Raw genomic sequence first — 22,244 nt, 5'->3', positions numbered from 1 at the left:
ACATTATTTTTCGTAAGTTCTCCTTGTTTCCCTGTGCGGGTTTATATTGAAATAAGTTACCTTAAGGAACAGTGAGCTCAGTATCGTGAGGTGTATTTCCACAGCGTATTGGAAATGTGCGTCTTCGTTGAACTTTCATGTTCAATATCGAAATACATTATGATTACATTTGGTTGTATTGTCATCCATTTCTCACTAACACAAATTTGTCTTTCATGTATGTATGTGTTGCGTGTTTTAAATCTACGCCAGCCAGTATTGACGTATTGCTGCGTTAGATTGAGCAATTTGTATTCTTTGTATCCACTCCTTCATGTGTCTGAGAAGGGCCTGCAATATTCGTAAATAAAATCACAAGAAGAAAACAGCGATGCCCACCGATGCAACGAAGGTTCCCAGAAAAGTTTGCAGAAACACACCGAAGAGCAGTGGGCAGGAGAACGCCATTCTGGCATGCTCTGGTCAGGGCCGGTCAGGTTGGCTGGTCTAGGGCGCCTACAATTTCCTCATTCTAAACATCGTAAATGAGGTCGGCGTCTATCGTATCGGTCGACAAATGAGGTCAAGGTGTCGTAGCAGCCGGCCGTGGTTCCGAGACCAGGTTTAGCGGAACCGTGCCGAACTACATTCCCACGATACCGAGTCTCCAATACATCCGTACACTGCCTCCGCGCCTAGCTACGCGTCGCTCCTAGTTACGTGTCGCATAGCCTACTCTATGCGGCGCGCGTTAACATGGCGCATGTTCTTTCACCACACCACTGTGCAGTGAATCAGGGTGTCGAACCGGTATTTTTTCGGGTTTGGTTCGGGTTCACGTTCAAGCCTTTCGCAATCGTTCCGGGTTCGGTTCCAGAGCCTCCAGAGCCTAACGGTTCGAAACGGTTCGAACCAGTTCAAGCGGGTTCAAATGGGTTCAAAAAAAAAAAAGCATGAGTGTTTTTTGTTTGTTTGTTAATTTCTTGTGTGCTCGGTTTTCGTCTCTCTGTCGTGTCGGTATAAAAAACAGTCATAATGTAGGTTTCTGTGTGGAAATATTTTGTCTTGGACAACTTATAGGGACCGTGCAACACTTTTTCCAACTTTTTTCCAAATGTTGAATGCTTGCAGAAAGTAGTCTACCAACACATCCAGTACGTATATTAGGGGATCGCGAAGTACCTCAGCCAAAAATTACTGCTCGATGCCAATTAAATAATTTAGACACTCGCTCAAAATACTTTTCTCTCCTTCCTGGCGTTCTTCGACCGCTGGAATTACGTCATTACAGCGGTGTAGCGGCTATTTGCCGGCTTTCCTTAAGCTGCAGCAAAGGACGCATTTGATAGCCACTTTAAAATGAAGTCACAAAATCAAAGCCGGAACAAAGGCGTACCGCTGCGACGGGCAAATCGCGCAGTGCCGCTCGGTGCTGGCAATATAAAAACGACGTAAAGAGTAAAACCGTTTATAAAAGGCGTTGAAGAGTCCCTCTAACTGTACAATCCACTGCACAATGTTTTCTACATGGTAGGTCAACGACTACCACACTAACTGAAACGAAATAAATGCTTCGCTGGGATAATTAAGGCTACGTATGTGTGTGAATGAGAAAGCATTACTTTGTGGCCACAAGATTATTTTTATTAATTTTGATTCATTGATTTTTATAACTTAATTTCATTTTGTTCTTGGCTCGTAAACCCCCAGTTTCATTCCCCGTAGTAGTTTTGTTGAGGAAAGAAAAAATTCGCTGACGATTACGATACTCGCTAATGTGAATTTCGAGTGCAGCGCAAACTGCAGTCTCATCGGCGATGGCGCACAGCTGATGCGTTTCAGGACGTGATGGCGTCGTCAGCGAACACAGGACGGCGCGCGCTATACTCTTGTTACCTCGTAAAGCGTCGCCGCCGGAGAGCATGTCCCGCGATCTCGACATTCCGCCCTCCCCCTTACACTTTCTCCATACTTTCATCCCCCGCTATCCTGCTCGCTCTATCTCCAGTGGCCCATTCGTTCTCTCGGCCACGAGGTCGACGCGATGCTAAGGAACTAGGCGAAACCACAGGAGCAGGCGCTTAAGAGCTGCGCTCTACAACATGCCTCTAAGGTAGCCGCCGCTGTGCCCACTCCCCTGGGCGACCTGTGACGGGCCGCACCTCATTTCCAAATAATGCACCCTCGCCTCAGTCTCCTGGAAGGCAAGCATGATGCCTCCTGGTCAGTCGGCAAGGCCCCAGTGCCCCTGACGCCCCCCCACCCCCCACCCCACCCCACCCTGTCTTTCCCCTTGTGTCACCCTCGCTTGAATCTTCTGGCGTTGCGCGGCCTCCCTGCAGGATGTCCATGGCCCCGTACGTCCACCATCGCTTTTAAAGACGATAGTCGTTCTTGGGCTACTTAAACCCAGAAATTTATTTTGTATGTATGTCTGCCTGTCTGTCCATTTGTCTGTCTGTCTGTCTGTGACTTGATTCAGCCACCCGGCCAAAGTAAAACAATGCCTACGCAATGGACTTACATAGCCACAGCTAAATCTACCCGTCTAAGTCCGATGTAATGTTCATACTTGTCAACATTGTTGAAGAAGAACAAGACATTACGCAAATATAAGACAACATATTAATGCAGAAGTAATATTTGCAGTGTTCCTTTATCAAAAAGCATACATGCTTGATTTTTTGCGAAATTAAATACTTCATCAACTGCAGACAAAAATTTCACTCCGCCGTCGCCTGCTGTCACCCGCGCCAATATAGCTTCTGGCGCCATTTTAAGAAATCAACCGGCAATAGTTACGACAGGTTCCGCTGTAGGTTCCACGTTCTGCTTGCAACGCACGTAGAGTAGGGAAACGCGGTTCTATAAACGTTGAAGTAGGGCGCCTCGATTTACGCGCGTCTTCACCGTATGGCAGCGTTGGCATCGAGACACCCGGCCTGGCGGAGTGGAACGCGGTAAATTTAAAACGAATTAAGCAAACCTTTGGCGTCTTCACCTTGGGAGGAGCGCGACGCAAGAGGAACAAAATGAGAGGTGAGCGGGAAGGCGAAGGGAAGCATTTACTTGGCAAAAGTCGAAAAAGACTCGTCTTTTGTCGACATTTGCCACGAAAGGAGCAGATACGCGGTCAATTTTTGGTACCATGGACTGCCGCCGTCGATCGGTTTGCGATCCCCCCCCCCCCTCCTCTAATGGCCGGCCCGTGACTGGACGCTCCACGTCTCCAAATCACGCATCCTCGCCGGAATCTTCTGGCTGGCTGTCAGGCAGGCAGGCAGGCAGACAGGTAGTTTACTGGCGAGCGGGCAGCCTCTTTTTGGGGAAGGCAACTTCTCTTGGTAGCACAGAGTCTGCCCGCCCGCCATCTATTTTGTTTCCATCAAATGTTTGCGCGCGCACGCACGCGCGCACGTACGCACACTTATTTTCGCACAATAGGGCTAAAAATTGCGCATTGAAAATAAATTCGTTGGTCTGCTACGCTTTTCAAGTACATATAGTTTCAACGGCGTTTTAGCTTTAGCACGAGATCATTACCAACGTTAGAGGTCAAAAACTGTCCCGCGTCGGCGTCAGCCGCCTCCACTGTCAAGCGTGGCAGGTGACGTTTAAAGGGATGTCATTCTCCCCACCTTCCACCCGCTAACAGACCCGCTAGAAGGAAGGAAAAGCTCACTCACTGACTGAATATAAGGAAGCACCGGCGAGAACTTGCTAATGACACTGCAGTGACAGGTGGCCGCAAGCAACACGAATGGTCTCTCGTGGAGAGAGAGAGGATGAACTTTAATTAAATCGAGGAAACTTTTCAGAAAGGCGTCCTCATTCAAGAATGCCTTGAGCTTGGGCAGAGTCGACAGCCTTTTCGATTAGGCGCAGCTGATCTTCGAGGCTGGAGCTGCCAAGGCTCTTCTGTCCCAAAGCTCCGTGGAAAGGTGGAAGTCGAAGGGGGGGGGGGGGGGGTCTTGGGTATATTTGTCACAGCCGCCCACCATGTGTCTTAGGGCCCCAGGCTCTCCACAGAAGCGGCACAATGGAGAGAGTTTTGTCCGGTCAAAGACGGGAAGCCTCGCGGGGTGTGGAGAGGTTTTAGCCTTCAGGCCACGGAATAATCTTTGCTGGTTAATCGGTAGCGATTTGTGCGGGGAGAAATACGTCCTACGGGAGAGTGTACAGTGCTGCGCAATTTCCTGTTATGTGGCTAGAGGGTGCATGCGCTCGGGCTTGGCTTCATCAGCAATGGCTCGGCGGGTCAAATCTCGAACCGCGAGGTTGGCGACCTCGTTGCCAGGTATGCTGCATGAGCTGGTGCCCATACAATCCTGGCTGCTCTCGTTAGTGGCCTCTGATTGTTCGAAGTGTTGTAACATGCAATCGAACGTTGGCAATGTTACGGACGCCTGCTTGCAGTCTATTGCGGTATCTTTGGCGCCACTTTGGCTGAACACACGTGATATCGCTGCTTCCCAGGCTTGGAGGGGGCTGTGGCCGGGGATTGAGGTGCTGCACCTGTCGAAGGCTGCAGAACCACACCACAAAGGAAGAGAAGGTATTGGAGAATGCTATCCGATGTCCTTCCCATCAAACCAGTTCATCGCTTCTCTTTTGTTTTTTGTTTCAGTTACGTTGCTTCCTGCAGCCTTACCTCATATATACACTTGTTTTGAAAACCTTTGGGTGAATATAAAAGATGCATTATGCAATTATTTATGAACTTCAGTTCGAGATGCCAATCTTACGCAAGAAACAACATAACAGCGCAAAACGTGCATAAAGAAAGACATTTTATAGCGTTCAGGAGATCGTCACATAACAACTTTCCTTCCGTTTTCTGCGCAACTAAATTTTCTAATTGTTCGAGGAGGAGAGCGCTGCAAGATTTACAAATACCAATGACCCGAAAGATATCATGGTTGGTACAACCCTCTCATCCACCTTAACCACGACCGCTAATTCCTCTTATCCAAATTAATGAACACACCAATCTCACTAATTCACATTAGCTCACACACTTATCTCATTTTTCCATCCCGTCCACCCTCTAATCCGCATTTATCCACTTTTTTTCCATGCGCCCGTTAATTTTAATTATAAGGGGATTCAAGATGATATGGAAATTCTGTCGCATCTACTTCAAAAGTGGAAATGAAAAGGCCCCAATTTTTTTTTCAATTCTCATGCTCTCTTAGAGCAGAATGGACACAACGGCACAGTACAAAAAAGTGACGACGACGCGGAGAACAGGGAGTGCTTGTGTCTCACTGCTGTTTGTATGTGACTACTAATTCAAACTAGACTAACTGGAAGATGTGGATTTATTGTTGATGGTGTACCTCAAGGTCGTCACAAGGGGGCAGGAATGCATTCAATTGAACAACACATTCAAAAGTTTACACAAGTTTACACCATGCAGAAAAAAAACCATTTGGGTCAAGAGGTCCAACGCGTCCAGAGGTCCAACGCGTCAAAAGGTCCGACGAGCCTTGCTTTTTTTTCTGTCTTCTCCAATTATAATCTTACCTCAGAATATACGTTCCAATTTACCTTATTCTAAATGCAAAAGAAAATTGTGGGAGATGGGCAGTATCTACGCAAAGTGGTAGTATATACGGACACTTCTCCATTAAATTGAGGGTAATAATAAGAGAACCTGATTGGTTACTGTTGGACTACAGACCATGCAAAATATTTCGTGGTGCTGTCCGGGGAGTGGTAAAAATATCTTCAGAGGCAAGGTAGGGCACCAAGATCGAAAATTAGAAATTAGTTTTGAAGTCCCGGGGCCGGTTCAGAACGGCTCCTTCGATTCGTTCCGGGGTTCAGTTCTGCAATGGCGAACAAACAAAATACGGTTCCTGTTCTGTCCCGGTTGCAGGAGAAAATTCGGGTTCGGTTCCGGTTCGGTTCCGGTTCCAGTTTGACCCCCTCGCAGTGGCAAAAGTCTAATTCCGGTATGCGGAACTGTAAACAGCCAGCGCGTCCTGTTGTCCGCCTTGCTTTCCTCTGACTAATCAAGAACGAAAACGCAGAAATGACGAGCGACAACGAGCGTGTCAGCTGCGGAAGAAACAACAGCAGGAGGCACAAGGTGCAGCTGCGGATACCAGCAACTATAGGGTGCCTCGATGCCAGCGCCGCCGTACAGGGTGGAGACACCCTTTGAACAGTCCCATGTCGCCGCTATTAGGTCAAGGTGCTCAACACGCTGTTCTTTTCGTTTTTCACAAGAACCAGCACGCGAAACAGATACGATGATTCAAACTTCGCAGGTAAACCGCGTTGCTGGGATAATTATGTCGCAGTTTTGCTACAATGACTTGCTGCGACTGTGAGCGAGTGACCCAAAATGGGCGCCAACGCATACGTGTCTCCATCCTGAACGGCGGACGCGTGCTTCGAGGCACCCTACAACAACGACGGAGTAGATGGGAAATGCGGTCTTCCAATACAGCCAGACAGTGGTGCGGAAGGGAAATCTGCAACTCCGAACAGCCGCATGATACCGACCACCATCGAGAACAAAGCGCGCACGTGGACGACGACCTATCCTACGGATGCAAGTGCCGAATACCGAAAAGTCACTGTAAATCATCTGAAGGAGTGAGTCAAGGCGAAACGCGACAGAAACACCGAATGCCCTCGTGAGCAGCGCCATCATAAACAGCGCCGAGATCTGCGCACTCACGACGAGCACTGCGAAGAAAAGTTCCTCGAAGACGGATTCGGAACCTCGTGTGAGGCTTGTGACAGATTGGGGCTTTCGTTGCGACTAGCCCGACGCCGCAAATCGCTGTGGAACCACACCCAACGTGAAGCTTTCGCCGGCGGAGACGTCACAGACATTAGAGAGTTTTAGCAGTCTGTCCGTTCCGTCCGGTACGTAGTTAGCGTGTTGACTGGGACCCGTCTGGGCACTCGGGCATTCGTCACGGTAGGGGGAATTAGTTCCGCGGGCCTGCCTTTGCCATGTCCGCGCTTCCTCGCCCTTCCGCGCGCGCAGGCGGGTTCCGGTCAACCCGGTAACAACATAACCAACGGAACAGACGGACTGCTAAACCTCTCTATTCTGCTGTGCTCCCCGTGCAAAGCATCCCTCTGTGAGAGCGAAGTTCTTCGCCTCCCTCGCAGCAACGGGCCGTTCACCGTTGAAAGAGCTAATGCGCGCCGGTCTCCTTTCGAACACCAACTGCCACAAGAATACGGATATTCTGTGACCGGTCGCTTGCCGTGCTTCGGCTGAACACCGCTTCCCGAAGGAAAAACGAATCTCCTAAAGCCGTACTTCGGCCATTTTCTTTCTCAACATGGTCAGCCGAAAGGGAACTGAATATGTGGCAGCCGGGTAGGTGCCGTTGTGCGTCTGAACACAGGCGGTCGGAAAAATACCGAAGCGCTGCTTGCCGAATTTTGGCCGTTCATCGTATGATCAGTGGCTGCCAGAACGTGGATGCTGGCCGGACATGCCAGAAAGCGGCCATAGACGGGCCGGTCTTTTGGACACACTTTCAGTGCCGCCTGGGGGTTCCGCTAGCTACGGCGTGCCGCGCATCGGCCGCCGTATAACGAATATGGCAGCGTCAGACCACCTTCGTGCCCATCGAGCTGCTAATGCAAGGAAGGCAGTTTTGCATTGGGGGTCGAGAAGGTTCTGGCCGGGGAAGCTTTCGGAGAAGGTTCCGGAAGGTACGTAAACGAGAGGACGTAAACGAGACATTTTGGTTGGTTGGAAGGGGGAAGGGGGAGCTTCCATCAGCCTTATGAAACCGCCTTCGCCCCCCCCCCCCCAAGTCGGTCCTCTTCTGGTCGAGAGGTCCAATGAGTCAAGAGGTCGAACGAGACCACAGGTGCAATAGTCACGTGACAGCTGAGTCAAGAGGTCCAACGCGTCAAAAAGTCCACCGAGCCTTGCTTTTTTTTCTTGTCTTCTCCCTTTATAATTTCCCCTTAGCCGTCCTTAATACATTATCCCCTTCAGCTCATTTTATAAAATGGCTGGATCCAATAAAATCTCGTAGTAATATTTGCTTGTTTGAAGGAGTAGGGACACGAAATTTCAAAGCTGAGATAACTATGTAAAATGCTTCCTTTGTATTAGGAGATATCTCCCAGCAAGCTCCAACAGTAACCATTCCGTATAACATATTTTAAATCCATCTTAATCTCTGCTCGCGCGAGAAAGCCCAGAGCGGGCCAGCATGACATCATCTGCTACTTTCCCCAAACTGCCGACGTCGGGGCTTCCGTGACGTAGCCGACGCGCTGGCTGTGGTTGGCGCGCCCTGCTACACCGTGTGTACACATCGTGGTTTTCGCACCGACGTCGTGCTTCCCGGGTGCGCGGAGGCCTCGGCCGGCCTGGGCGAGCGCGTGCGGTCGCTCGCGCACGCGTCCGGACCAGCAGCGGTGCGACAAGAGTGGTGACGTCAGGTGCTACCTCCTGTCATGGCGGCCACTCGTCGTTCGTTTTGTGAAACCGAAACTGACACGAATAAACGACGCCGTAAATTATTGTTTCCGCTGCTATTGACCATCTAATGTGGGCTATAGGTATCCATAGCGGGAAAAAAACGTAACACGAAAATTTCGTGTCAGTACTCATTTGAGTTATGCGGGTCTACATTGCGATTAATTGCTGCTGGCTATAGTTACTGACTGTTCTAGCTATTTTGATGATTCTGTACGATACGACTACTATATGGGTATTGCCGAAAAGTAGACAGACTGTTTTCCACATAGCGCGGTTATATTGATAATAACGGCTCCTGGTGACGGTTCCCGACCGCTTGAGTGACATATTTTGGAATTTTATAATTTAGGGTCGGCGTTCTAGTCCACGCGTCCTATAACACATACTATAATAATTCTATAAAAGTGCACTTCAGCATCGTACGTATAGCCTTCCCCTTTAGTATCTCAGTACTCTTAATCGTCAGTACTTCCTTGCGTAACTTTGACCAGCCCTGGGTTCTCGTGTGTTCTATTTTTTATATTCTTGACTAGCGATTGTGGCTGCTCTGAAAGGTTGCCGAATGCTGTAGTCGCCAAACCGAATTAATCTTCTTTCAACGCGTAGCACGATATACGCCTTTCTTCGTCCCTGTAAAGTAAACTAATTCAGCTTCCATCTAGCAAGTTCCCAACGCCGACACACCCTGTCAATTAGCTACTCCTTAAGCGCTAGGCTAATGATTTTACTCTTGAAAGGTGTAATGAGAAATGTTTATTGAAACAGAAACCCACAGTTACAGGAACCACAGGAACTTTGAATGATATTAAAATGGAATGACATGTCCGCAACAATCAAGTAAACACAAACATTGAAGAAGCGTCCTACAAAGTAACGTGCACGGTCCAGCGTCGTCGACTAAAATGTAGCGATTTTTGCCCGGTGAGGATCTAGTTTTCAGCGTTATTATATCCCAAACAAAGGAATTGGATCGGAAACATTCATCAAAGAGACGTTTGATAGACAAAAGTATCAAAGGGGGGAAACCATCTTTATATTAAATTAGGTAGCCCGGCGCGGCGCACAATAAACAGAGGAAACCTCGGCTCAGCTCTAGAAAGCTAAAATAGCCGGGCGCGGCCAGGCGCTGGTAAAAAAAGGCAAGATATGCTCGCGGCAATGTATACACAACCTATACACAATTATATACATAAGAAACTTTAATACACAGAGGCGTTATAATTTCAAGTGTTACACCATTATATACATAGAAAACTTATATACACAGACGCGTTATACGTTCAACTTTTCGTAATAACACCGAGGCTTGAAGCCCAAACGTGGCGTTAATTTGTAGCGGTGATTTGTTACAGCTTCGACCTCTCGACTCGTTGGACCTTTCGACTCGCCTCAGCCGCGTCAAGAGGTCCACGGGGAGTCAAGAGGTACAACGAGACAAGAGGTCCAATCAGTCAAGAGATCCAATATTGGACCTTTTGGCGCGTTGGACATATCCCACAAGGGTGGGTAACAGCGTCACAAGGGACACCACCCCGGACCTCACTTTCACAAAAAATATCAAGGAGGCCATCTGGAACAACACGCGTAGAAACCTTGGAAGTGATCATTACATAGTCGAAACAATTATCCAGACCGGACCACCTAAACCAATGGGCAGACTACATATGATTACCAAGTGGGACACATCCGGAAATTATGAGAAGCAAATGTAGAACCATATGGGGCAGCGATCGAAGACTTGGATGAGTGGATTTCGGAGCTACAAAGCCATGTTGACCTGGCCACACACATTATACCATAAGAGGCAGACTTATGGCAGGCTGACTCCAGACTTCTACACATGTGGGAGGCTAAAGCCAGCATCCAGGCGCGGCTTGAATCGGAGCTTGAATCGGAGCTCATTCAAATGGGGAGTCAGGGCACACCACAGGGATCCGTACTGTCGCCCTTCATCTTCAACGTCGCCATGATCAAGCTGCCTCCACTCCTAGAGGCTATCCCGGGAATCCAACATAGCCTCTACGCAGATGATATTACAATCTGGGCGACTGGAGGCAGTGATGGGGACCTGGAGGAAAGGCTGCAGCAAGCTGCCGATGCTGTCCACGCCTACATCACCCCGAGAGGTCTTGCTTGCTCGCCTCAAAAATCGGAGATCCTTTTCTACCAACCTCCCAAACAGGGAAGAAGAAAGAAAGACGTCCCGAACATTCAAGTGTATATACAGGGCAGCCTGATTCCACGCGTCGAGTGCATTCGCGTACTCGGCCTTCGTGTTCAAGCAAATGGAGCCAACACAGCTACTGCATCGACGTTGAAATCTAGTGCGGAGCAAATCAGCCGACTTATATCCCGCATAGCTAACAAACACCACGGCCTCAAGGAGGCAAATTTACTGCGCCTGGTTCATGCTTTTATTATAAGTCGCATCATATACGTGGCTCCTTTTCTGAACTTCAAAAGAGCAGAAATAGAGAAGCTCCAGTGCATCATCCGGAAAGCCTACAAGCAAGCTGTAGGAATACCCGTCATGGCATCCACGGAGCGCTTCCAAGCAATGGGGGTGCACAATACCCTGGAAGAGCTAGTAGAAGCACAAAGGATGGCGCAGCTGCACAGGCTCTCATGCAGCGAGACTGGCCGCGCAATTCTAAGGTCCCTGCGCATCCCCTTCGCTTCTCAACACGGTATCAAATGCTCTCTGGATGACAGCACTCGATCATACATCCATTGTTCTCCCATACCACGAAATATGCACCCGGATCATCATCAAGACAGAAGAACCGCCAGAGCTTCTGCACTTCACCGGCAGCTGTGCGGGAACCCACATGCCTCTATGTGGATGCTGCGGATTATCACGACCGACCGGCTGCGGCCGTAGCCGTAGTAGACCAGCAAGGAAACTCAGTGACCTAGGGCACAATCCTGACGACGCACCCTGAGGTGGCGGAAGAAGCGGCTATTGCGCTCGCAATAGCTAGCACGGAAGCCAAAATTATTGTGTCTGATTCCAAGACAGCAATAAGAAACTTCCTGGCGGGACGAATATCCCTGCCAGCGGCCAAAATTCTTTCTACGTTTATTGGCGACAGATGCAGGCATGTTCGCCTTGTATGGACACCACCGCACTCGTCCCTGCCGGGGAATGAACTGGCTCACGAGGCAGCCCGAGATTTCGGCAACCAGGCTGACCTCGACGGAGACGTCGGGCCTACGTTCGCGGGGAGCAGAGACAGGCTGGCCACGTACACGGAGATCACGCACCACTACAGGTTGAGTCGCCTCAAGTACCCTGCACCACACTCTTCCCTCAACAGATGGCAGTCGGTTGCGTGGAGACGAATACAGTCGAACACCTTCCCCAACCCTGTTCTATTACCCAGGCACGTATTCCGACAGATGCAAGTGGTGTGCAGACAAAGCCACCCTACAACACATCATATGGGCATGCCCACAGAAACCTCGTTCACCTAATAGAGCATTAAACATCAGGACTCAGGAGCAATGGGAGGCCGCCTTGCTCAGCTCTCACCCCGACGTACAACAACTACTCGTCCAGCTAGCGGAAGGTGCCGCTAGGGCCCACGGGCTCATGGCTGCCATCTAACGGGGAAGGCTAGGTGACTTCCTCCCTGTCACCCCCTTCCTTCTACCAGTTTGGGCTCAAATAAAGTTCCTTCTCTCTCTCTCTCTCTCTCTCTCTCTCTCTCTCTAAAACAGTGCTTAATACAGCCAACCTCATACTCAGAAAAGCCTATAAAGCAGCGCTACAACTGCGCCTCAGCACTGCAACTGCCACATTCGAAGCTCTAGGTGTGCATAACACCGCGGAAGAACTCATTGAGGCCAATCTCGTCAATCAAATCACCAGACTCTCAAAAACTACCACTGGCGTTCATATTCTCCAGAGGTTACGAATCTCCTCTCTAGACCCCCCAGACGACAATACCACACTCCCTTACGACATCCAGTCTAACTTAATTATCAAGCCTATACCCAGAAACATGCACTCACAATTCAACACCAAAGGGCGTTCTCAACGCGTACAAGCATTACATAAAAAATACCGCGACAAACATGACGTCCATTACGTCGACGCAGCCGAATATTGGCGTCATGGTGCCTTCTCAATCGTCTCCCATTGCCCTTCCAATCAAGTACAGCACAACTTCCTGACCATCCGCACCACCAAACCAGCCACAGCGGAAGAGGCGGCTGTAGCATTAGCTCTAACGCAAAAGCCGACCCCCTACACAATCATCACCGATTCTAAACAGGCAGTTCGAAATTTCGCCTCCGGCTTTATTTCGCCTCAGGCACTGAAAATTCTCGAAGCACCCCTACCGTACCCCGTAGAAATCATCTGGGCTCCGGCGCATGCTGGCCTGGAGGGGAATGACGTTGCCCACTCACCATGCATCCGAGCCAGGCCCAGCACGTTCCCCACCATGGCACCAGACAAGACCCCCCGGCACACACATCACTATCCAGCAAGAACACTCATGGCGTCTTTTACAGACGAACACATTTCCCAATCCCACTAAATTACGCCTAATGCAGCCAGTCCTATACCTTTCACCTGACTGTACTGCCTGCCAGTCCCTCGGCACCCGTCAGCACCTTATGCGGGGATGCCCGAGAGATCCCTACACGAAAATAACCACATGTGAGCAGTTGGAGGAGGCGCTGCGCTGCCCAAAACAGGAGGCCCAAGCTTCACTGGTCGCCCGGGCGGCCGCCGCCAAAACGGCGGCCACCATCGTCAACTGATGATGATGATGGTGTCCTCAAAGATTTTGGCACGTACCCACAAGGGGGGGGATTGGCCAGGTCAACTGGCTGTATTCCCTAAATAAATAATTCTTCTTCTTCTTCGTGACTCGCGAGCAGTGACGTAGGGCAGGACGCCCGCCGGCGCGCGCCACATACCGGATGAGTGCCTGAACTAAGCGTCTCTACCGCTCCCATTGGAAAGCGGGCGACGCGTTAGGCAATGTTTATACAGGCGGCGTTGGTAGTGAGGTACTTAAAGGTAGATATCAAGCCAAGCAAGAATTTCCTACCACTTGTGCGCGAGAACACCCCGCCCCTCTCTGTCGTAACGCCTCCAAAGACTGTCACCACCTCGAGAAATACAGCTCGAGGCATTGGTGCAGCAAGTGGAACATATCAAGCTGATATTCGCTATGTTCAATCCCGTAGTGTTAGCTTTCTTACTTTATGTTCTCGAATTTATTGTGCATGTTTGTTTTTGCTTTTCTTTTTTTAAGCAAAGCTTTTTACCTCTACCCCCAAGGGTTCTTCCGCGACCGTTGGTGTCAACAGAAAACTCCCGCGAACAAACAAAAGAATTTCCTGGCGCCGCCAGAAATCGAACCTGGAAGTAATACACTACCAAAGCGAGAGCCCGTTGTCTTGCCGATTTAGCTACGATCCCAAGCGCAGACGGGGAAGGCAGGTGGTGTACTCACCGAGCGCATATACGGGTTTACCCCCTGCATTCTCGCTGAATGCCACGTGATACCGTCACGCGACCTCTCGCACCGCTGTGCGCGCGCCTTCCGGGTGTGCTAGAAATTACAAAAATTAAAGGACGCTCGTACCAACGCATGCCAGCTCACTTCTAGTACGCCAATGGCCTAAAGCCTGTGGCCTCCAGTGTTCACGCAAGAAATCTCAGCTCCTTGTCGTCCGCCCTCACAACAAACGACACATCAAGGAACACATTCAAATACTCCTTGATGGCCACCACAGAATGTAACTCCGCTTGATGTGCTCCCGGACTCTTGGCGACAAGAACTAAAGATTCTCCCTTTGCTTAAAAATATGAACCCCTCACACGACGGGGTTCGCAGACAAGGACGGGCTCAAGTGCTCGACCCCATCCTCGGTGGCGATCATGAAGTCGTCTACACAGACGCCTCCCAACATCGAGAGCAGCAGTGCGCCATCATCGTGGCTACTTCCAGAACTAACCTCCTTGCGTGTGCCTCACTCAAGACCCAAGACATGACGGCAGCAGAAGAGGCAGCCATCGCCGTGGCTCTCACTCAACCAGTGGATCGGAAGGTAGTCACCGCTTCCCAAAGCCTAGCAAAATTACCAGTCGGGTTGGGTGTCCCGACCTGCACTGCGTGTGCTAGAAAAACACTCTCCTAACGGCTCCATTCAGCTCATCTGGACACGCGCGTACCGAACACACCCACCAACACGCCTGCGCTTTAACACCCCCCCCTCCCTTCCCGGCTATGGTGGCTGCAAGAGGACAGTCACCCGCTCGTCACGTTCACGGACATAACCCAGCATTATCACCTTCAGAGACAGACCCTACCTTCCCCTTACCCTGACCTTTCCAGAGAACAACAAACTACCCTACGGCTCATACAATCCGGCTCCTTCTCAGACCCCTTAATGCACCCGAATCGCTACTACGCTGGATGTAAATTTTGCTCAGAAGTAGGAACACTCCGCCACATACGCGGGGTGTGCGACTTTAGTTCTGAGCACTCCCCTATCTTTCCTTCAACTACCCAACAAAAGCAATGGGAGATGCTGCTGCCCAGCCCCTCTCCGCCTAGCCAGCTTCAGCTGGTGGACAGGCGGCGCGCACTGTGGAGAAGGAAACACTCCCCTGGGCCGCACTCTGGGCCGTTCAGAAATCTGAATAGAAGTATTTCTTCCTCCTCATCCTGCTCCTCCTTCCTTCTATGCCGCCGATCTCGTCGCCTCCGTCCGCGGCGGCAGAAACAAAGAAGTGAGATCGTCTAACACCGGGTTTGAGCTTCCTTTAATTTTGTGAAAAAAAGTTTCCACTCATATGCTACACCAATACAACTCGACCACCCACCATTCATATATCATGCATTGATTCAATAATTACGAAGAATACCTCTTTGAAGTAATAACGGGTGCGATTAAGTGCATTTCACTTCTCTCTGGTTTCACTGTTTGTAGAGCGACGTGAGGGAATTTAAGTGACGCCTTATGGGTAATCGTTGTGGGTGCCGTTTACAGCTTTGCTTTCCAACCACATTCCCAAGGTGGATTGGCCTGAATTTTTTTATCGTGTTCTTGTTATAGAGCGCCCGTCCTGCTTGGACCTATGAAAGGTCTGCAGTAGGTACAAAAATTAATAACAATAAAATATATATCCGTCCATTTCTTCGGCCAGAAGGCCTCCTTCTCACAATCAAGGAATGGGAAAAGAGTGTTTCTTGAAGAAGGAGTAACATGAGAAGAACAAAAGTGATCTGTAACCACTCATTTATATCTGTCTGAAATTCTTTGCCACAACATATTCTGCAAAGTCGGAACGGCTAAACAGCTGTACTCAAATTCCGCATTAGGGAGTATCGTAATCGTCAGCCACTTTTTTTTCTTACGCACGTGCTATAGAACGCATCGCAGTCAACGGTAGCTTCGGAGCCGCTATAGTCGCCGCACGTTGCCGACTTTGCCGCCCAATAAGACATCGTCGTTTTCGCACCAACATTGTCACAAAGCGTCTACCCGAGTCGATTAAATGAGTTTCCGCCTGTTCCGTCCCTCGCGTTCATCAGAGAGAGAGAAAGAGAGGCAGAAATGCAGCCGAACGTCTCGTGTTACGAACATATATCCGCCACCTCCTAAAGAGCGGCTGTAACCGTCGCAGTTTGGGCCTCCCACATACGTAACATGCTGTAATACTCTAACGTTGTAATACTCTAGGGTACATCATGGTAACATACCCAACGCATTTCAGCTGATCGTATCACATACTATGCATTTGTGTTCGCCATTTGCACGTTGATATTTCCCGCTACGAGTGGGGGAGGGGCGAAGGAGGAGGGGGTGCTGCAGTAGACACCTCGTTTGGTAATTTACCCGCCGTATAAGTTGAAATGTGGAGTGAGAATAATAATGATTGTAATAGATAATTTATAATCCGGTAAACTCAGAATGTATGGGCCAATGTTGCATCCGACACTTAGGTGCGCGGTATAGTGTATACGTGTACGTTATATTTTGTACCTCCTGGGGATCTTTAATGTGCGCCTAAATACAACCCAGTGCATTTTCGCTTCTTTTGCGTATAAGACTGTCGCCCCAGCCGAGATCGAACACGCTACCTCCTCCTAAACGGCCCAAAGCATCAGCTACAGAGCAACCGAGGCGCATGAAGCGAGACGTTTACAGCTTGTAACACGTATCCGACCTGGTACATCCGTTTTTCGCGCAAGAATAAAATTTAAGATTGATGGAAATAATTCCTCTCTGTTACTAAATGTGTGAAAATGCCAACCTACCAGTGAAAAAAATGACACTCCCAATATAGAAACGCGGTGACGCATGTGGAGACAGCGGTCATGTCAAATGACAATGAAAGCTACACATGCTGCAGAGATTCCTTGTGTTCGGCTGTTCGTAGTTTTTAATTTTCTTTGGATATCAGATGCGCTGTGATGAGACGGTAGGGCATGCGTGCCAAACGAAGGTAACTAGCTCGAGTGTTCCCAACTCGCATTCGCCAAAATGATTCCCTGTTTTGATGCGTACTCACTGACTTTCATGTCGAGGCTGGGGTCCATCGCGGCTGTCTGCTTGTACATGTCGATGAGCAACGAGAACGAGTTCTTCGGCTTGGGCTTGGGCACGTCACGCAGGTACCACCACATGCGCAGCCATTCGTACAAAGTCTGCACCACGCGGACGAAAATTATCGCGCTGATCGCCGACACGATTGCGACCAGCGTCCAGTAAGAAAGGGCCGGGGTCCGGTCGAAGTGCGCGAATGCTGGCGACGCGCAAATCATCTCAAACGCCTGGCTCCCGCGCCTCCGTGTGCAATCTGACGGCGTAGGATGCGCTTCCGATCCTTTTGCGCCGTTCGCCGGAGATCGCCGCCACCCAGTGTTGTACGGAACGGCGTTACAAGGAACGGCGTTCCTGGAACCAGTTCCTTTTTGGAGGAACGGAGGAACGCCACCGTTCCATTAAGGGTCGGTGGAACTGTAACGATAACTCGTTACGTTTTTGAAGGAACGGCAGGAACGGCGTTCCTGCCGTTACATCGCTAGGATTTGGCTGTTTTTGATGCCAAGGCTAGAGTACAAAAATCCACAAAGCGCTACTGTGTTTTCCTTCCTATAACAAGGTCAGTTTGCCCGCCCTTCAGCCGTACGTGCTTCCTCGAAGGCCAAAGGCAGAAGAATAAGCACGCAGGCTTGTGCTTGCTTTCATGCTGGTTGCTTACGCGGCGTTCGACGGGTGAATAGCGTAGCCGTGAGAATGTTTTTCACCCTTCATCGTTTGTCTGGGGAGGCCAGAATGCGCGTCTGGCCGATAGAATCCGCCTCTTTCACAACCCCACTGCGCATGCACAATCCCCTAGCGGCCAAGTCACTAAGCAGTCCAGTAGGGGTAGCAGACGACATTCCCCACAGCTCCCGCACAAGCGGGAAGGGGTCGTAGTTGTATTTACATCGTTTGATTTTTTGTGTGCGCTCGTTGTGCGCGGAACAATGCCCACAACTTGTGCTGCGTTCCGCTGTAACTCGGAGTGCCGAAAAGGGAACGGTGTCTGCTTCTATCGCTTCCCGTCGGCCGCACGCGATCGGCTACGGCGGCTTGCGTCGCTCGCGTCGGCTCGGGTGATGGGAACTGTAGGCTTAGCATCCTGGCGAATATTTGATCGCTGCTATCTGTGCAACTGCGAATGACAATCCGCAACACAACTTTTCACTACACTATCATACCCTTTCTCGCATGTGGAACTCTATTTAAGTTATAACTGCCGTTTGAGCGATCGGTGACCAAGACATCTGCGTAGCCTGTTTCGATGCTTCCGCGCAGGTATCGCCCATCTCTCGGCTGCTCGGCGCACCGCGCGCCGCGGCGACCGGTCAGCGTAGGCTTGCATCGCGGCAGATATATCTGATCGCCGCTTTTAAAATAAGCCCTGACAACAATCCCTAGCACAATTTTTCACCACACTAACACCTACTTTCTCGCATGTGGAACTTTTTAGCGATCAGATTGATTCAGAAGAGCAGCGACAAGCGCGGTTGCTACCGTGGTCTGCGCCGGTTCGAGCCGCTGAGTGTGCCGAGCTGGCAGGCGCGGCCGGCGTGTGCGCGGACTGTTTCCGAAGGCAGAAAACGCTTCACGATTGCTTGCTTTATCCATTTCTTGCGAACAAACGCGCAGAATCTACAAATTCAGCTCAGCGATCGTCGTAGTTGACCATGGTGCAAAAACTGTGGGCGGAGCGACGCCGACGACGCATCTCATGCGCGCATCGGGCCGTCTCAAATTCACGCGTACGACTAGTGGCGACAGTCGTAACGATCAGTCGCATGCGAATCGCGTGTACCAATCGTACATGAGTCCAGCGCAGGCATTTTGCGAACTGCCGGCCTTTGTTGAACTGGCGATCGCACTTCATGCCAGACGACTCCAAGTACTGCTCGAGCTGCCACTCGGACGGCACACGGATCTGTCCGAGATTTCTCTGCCAGCCCTCATTCAGTGATAAGAAGCCGCCTGGTATTATGTGATGACCAGGGGCTGTCGTCTTAAGGCGTTATAACACCAACACAGAAGAAAAACTTCGGCTGCTCCTCGCCGTAATGTGGGATTGCCGTGCATACAACGAGAACGCAGCCGGAGGAAACGCCGGCAAACCCTACAGCTTCAACTTCCGCTAGGGACGCTAGGTGGCAGCACACCGCAATGAAAGAGGCTTTTAGCAGTCCGTCCGTTCTGTCGTATGCGTTGGGCACTTAGGCAATCGTCGCGGTAGGGGGATTAGTTCCGCGGGCCTGCCTTCGCCATGTCCGTGCCTCCGCACCCTTCCTACTCGCCCTGTCGGACATTTCGGTCCAGGACGTTTCGGTGTGGACATTTCTGTGCACGGACATTTTGGTGCACGACGTCTTGGCCCAGACATTTTGAGTGAGGGGATGTCCCAGGCATTCTTAGAACATTTTAGCTTTAATATCGTAATTTCGTGACTTCATATGATTTTACGTTGGAGACTTCTGCTTGCACCGTCGTAACGCTAAACCCTGGCGGAGCATTGCCACGTGAAACCCAATTTCTGTAGCAGATGGTACAAATTAACGTTGTTAATTTCGATCCATTGAACCATTTTTTGTTATTTTAACATTCATGTGAACAACCCTAATACTTTAAGTGTTACCAAAGCGCTTTCCTTTCACTTCACCCAACGGTACAAGACGCTGCTGCTTTTAGTCTATTCCTCCACCCCCCCCCTAGCAAAACTTTCGCGAAAAAACAACAACAGAAAAACGAGGTCGATTAGGCGCGTGTGCATTTCGTTTTAATTATTCTCTCAATAAATCTCGCCTTCGTTGCATTCGGTGTCACTTCTACTTAAAACTAACAAACCAACGATCGCACTTACGGTGGCTTTACTTAGGGGAGGGGAAAGCTGAGCTCCGCCGGCAATCATCCCCCTAAGTAGAGAGAGAGAGGGGTTTCACTTGTGCTTCACCATTGCGTCGACTGGACTTCGAAAACTTGAAGACGACTGTGGCCGCTCTCGTCACACTAGCCTATTCATTCTTTATTTTTGCTCCTTATAATGGAAGGAAGCGATGTATACCTGGGGTGTCCATAATATGCGCGACTTAATGAGTTAATTCCCAAGGGGGCGACTGAAGGCGCAGAAAGAGCGATTCCTGGAGTGGGGGCGCCGTCGATATGACCGCGACGCGCGGAAGGGCGTAGCCAGCAAACGATAGGGGCCATTGTGTTCTCAGCGGCTTTTTGGGTGGCTTTTTGTGTCACATTAAAGAGGTTTCGTGCGCCCTTGGTGAATGTAAAGTTTTTTCTCTGTTTTAAACGGGAAGTGTGCTATGTCATTGTTCTGAATGTATCACCCAATTCCTGCAAAAGCCTCCACTAAGAGGCTAGCACTATGTTCTAAATAAAAAATAAAAAATCCATGCGGTGACGCTTCGGAGACCGTGAACTCCACCACGCCAGTAGGATTTTCAGGGGAAACCGAAAATAATATGGCTGAAAAAGAAATATGGTCGAGATTCGAGCGTACAGGCGGGAGGTGGAAAGTAAGGGGGGGGGGGGGCGTAGAACAAATAATTAAAATGTGGTTAATGTAGGCTTGTAAACATTAAACGAAGGTTGGTTGTCCCGAACACAATGGGTGGAATTTGTATGCACAACCGGTACGCGCTTAATCAGCATTTAGGACATTAGAACCTGCGGCTGTTTTCCAAAAGGCCCGTTTTTCCTCCCCGACAATATCCTACACCAGTGTTCGCGAATTCATTTTAGCAAGGCAGCTCAGCCTACGTAATGCTCTTCATAAGGTTTTCTTCATTCTGGGGGGCTAGCTAATGTTTGTTACTTTTTGGGTATTGAGAGTGTGCATGTAATTTATGTAATTGGAGGGTGTGTAATTTAAAAAAAAATACAAAAGAGGCGGTAGACCATTGTAAACACGGGTAATTGTCTTAGCTAAAAAAGCAGGAATATAAATTAACAACCTGTCATAAATGAAAAAAAAAACGTGTGCTAAAGAATTCAATCGGCTGCATAACAGGTGTCCCCAGGAAGAGGTATTAAACAAAAATATATAAATGTAGAATTTCTAAAAATACCTGGCAAAGATCGAACATGACCTCAATCAAAAAAATAGATTCACTGCTCCAGATTGTTGTCCATAACCCACGTTAAGCGGAAATAAAAATATAACAGCTGTCGCAAACAGGCAAGCACCGGATAATTTGGTCGCCGAAATGTCCGTACACCGAAATGTGCGTGCACCGAAACGCCTGTACACCGATATGTCCGTACACCGATACGTCCGTACACCGAAATTTCCGCACCGAAATATCCTGCACCGAAATGTCCTCGAGCCGTCTGGAGTTTGTCCGGTGCTCCCTGAAAAAATTCGCCTAGGGGCGTTTCTTTTTATTATCTTTATTTCCAGATAATCTGCTGCCGGTGGTGTTAATATTCGTATAATATACGTAGTTCGATGTGATTTTTAAATGTCTCACTTAATTTCGACCCAGGATTATCCGACACTATATTTTAATTTAAAAACGTAATTGTAACGTTAATGTAACGACACGTTCCAATTTTCGAAGTGGAACTGGAACGCGTTCCTTTCGCAATAAAGGAACTTGTAACGGGAACTCGTTTCAAAATTGGCAAGGAACGAGGAACGAGCTTCCGTTCCTATTTTGGAGGAACGTGTACAACACTGCCGCCACCTCTACGCGCCGTCCTGTTTTGGGCGAGCGCGACCGAGGGCGCGTGCGCTCCGCAAACTTCGATCCGCACGTGCGGCAAACAACGTGCCAGCCCTGACACGGAGAGGAGGGGGCAAGCGCGACAACCTTTTCAGAGGCTGGCTGCCTTGCTGCGCTGTGAGCGGAGCCCAGGGGCGCTGGGCAAGCAGAGAGCGTTTGTCACATTCATAGCGGATGAGATTTGCATAGACGCGCACAAAAAGGCCGCAAGTAGCTTCCGGCTACCACGCTGTTTTCGCAGGCGGTTCGCGTGCCGTCTTCCGAGAATCGTTGCAAAATAAATAACGAGGGGCAGCCGTTGCGGAGCCTAGGAAGCACGGTCGTCGGTATCAAACCAATCATTTTCCTGCCGACCTTCTGGCAGGATTTAGTTTTGGCGTCATGTAGAATATATAGTTATCGTCGGCGGTTCGCGGAAGCTTCACCAACACCGACGAAGACTGCGTTAAAGGATCAATTTCCTCTTCTCGTACTCTATTATTGCATTATTTGTGCCGCTTGTCTTACACGCA

General features: G+C 49.7%; 1 protein-coding gene across 1 annotated transcript in view; it reads right to left on the bottom strand.

Annotated features, from left to right (window-relative positions):
- LOC144175954 (cytochrome P450 4V2-like) overlaps positions 1-17,333 on the bottom strand; it is a 107,496-nt gene extending 90,163 nt beyond the window's left edge. Inside the window, exon 1 of the mRNA XM_077705023.1 lies at positions 16,992-17,333. Coding sequence (XP_077561149.1) covers positions 16,992-17,244 — 253 coding nt within the window. The 5' untranslated portion in view covers positions 17,245-17,333. The remainder of the gene's footprint in view (positions 1-16,991) is intronic.
- Between the last annotated feature and the right edge of the window lie 4,911 nt (positions 17,334-22,244).

The sequence above is a fragment of the Haemaphysalis longicornis genome, unplaced genomic scaffold (assembly GCF_048455015.1).
Source record: "Haemaphysalis longicornis isolate Haplotype H1 unplaced genomic scaffold, Haemaphysalis longicornis Haplotype H1 scaffold_3, whole genome shotgun sequence".
NCBI lineage: Eukaryota > Metazoa > Arthropoda > Arachnida > Ixodida > Ixodidae > Haemaphysalis > Haemaphysalis longicornis.
Note: the sequence above shows the minus strand (reverse complement) of the source record. Positions and strands in the feature narration are given on the sequence as shown.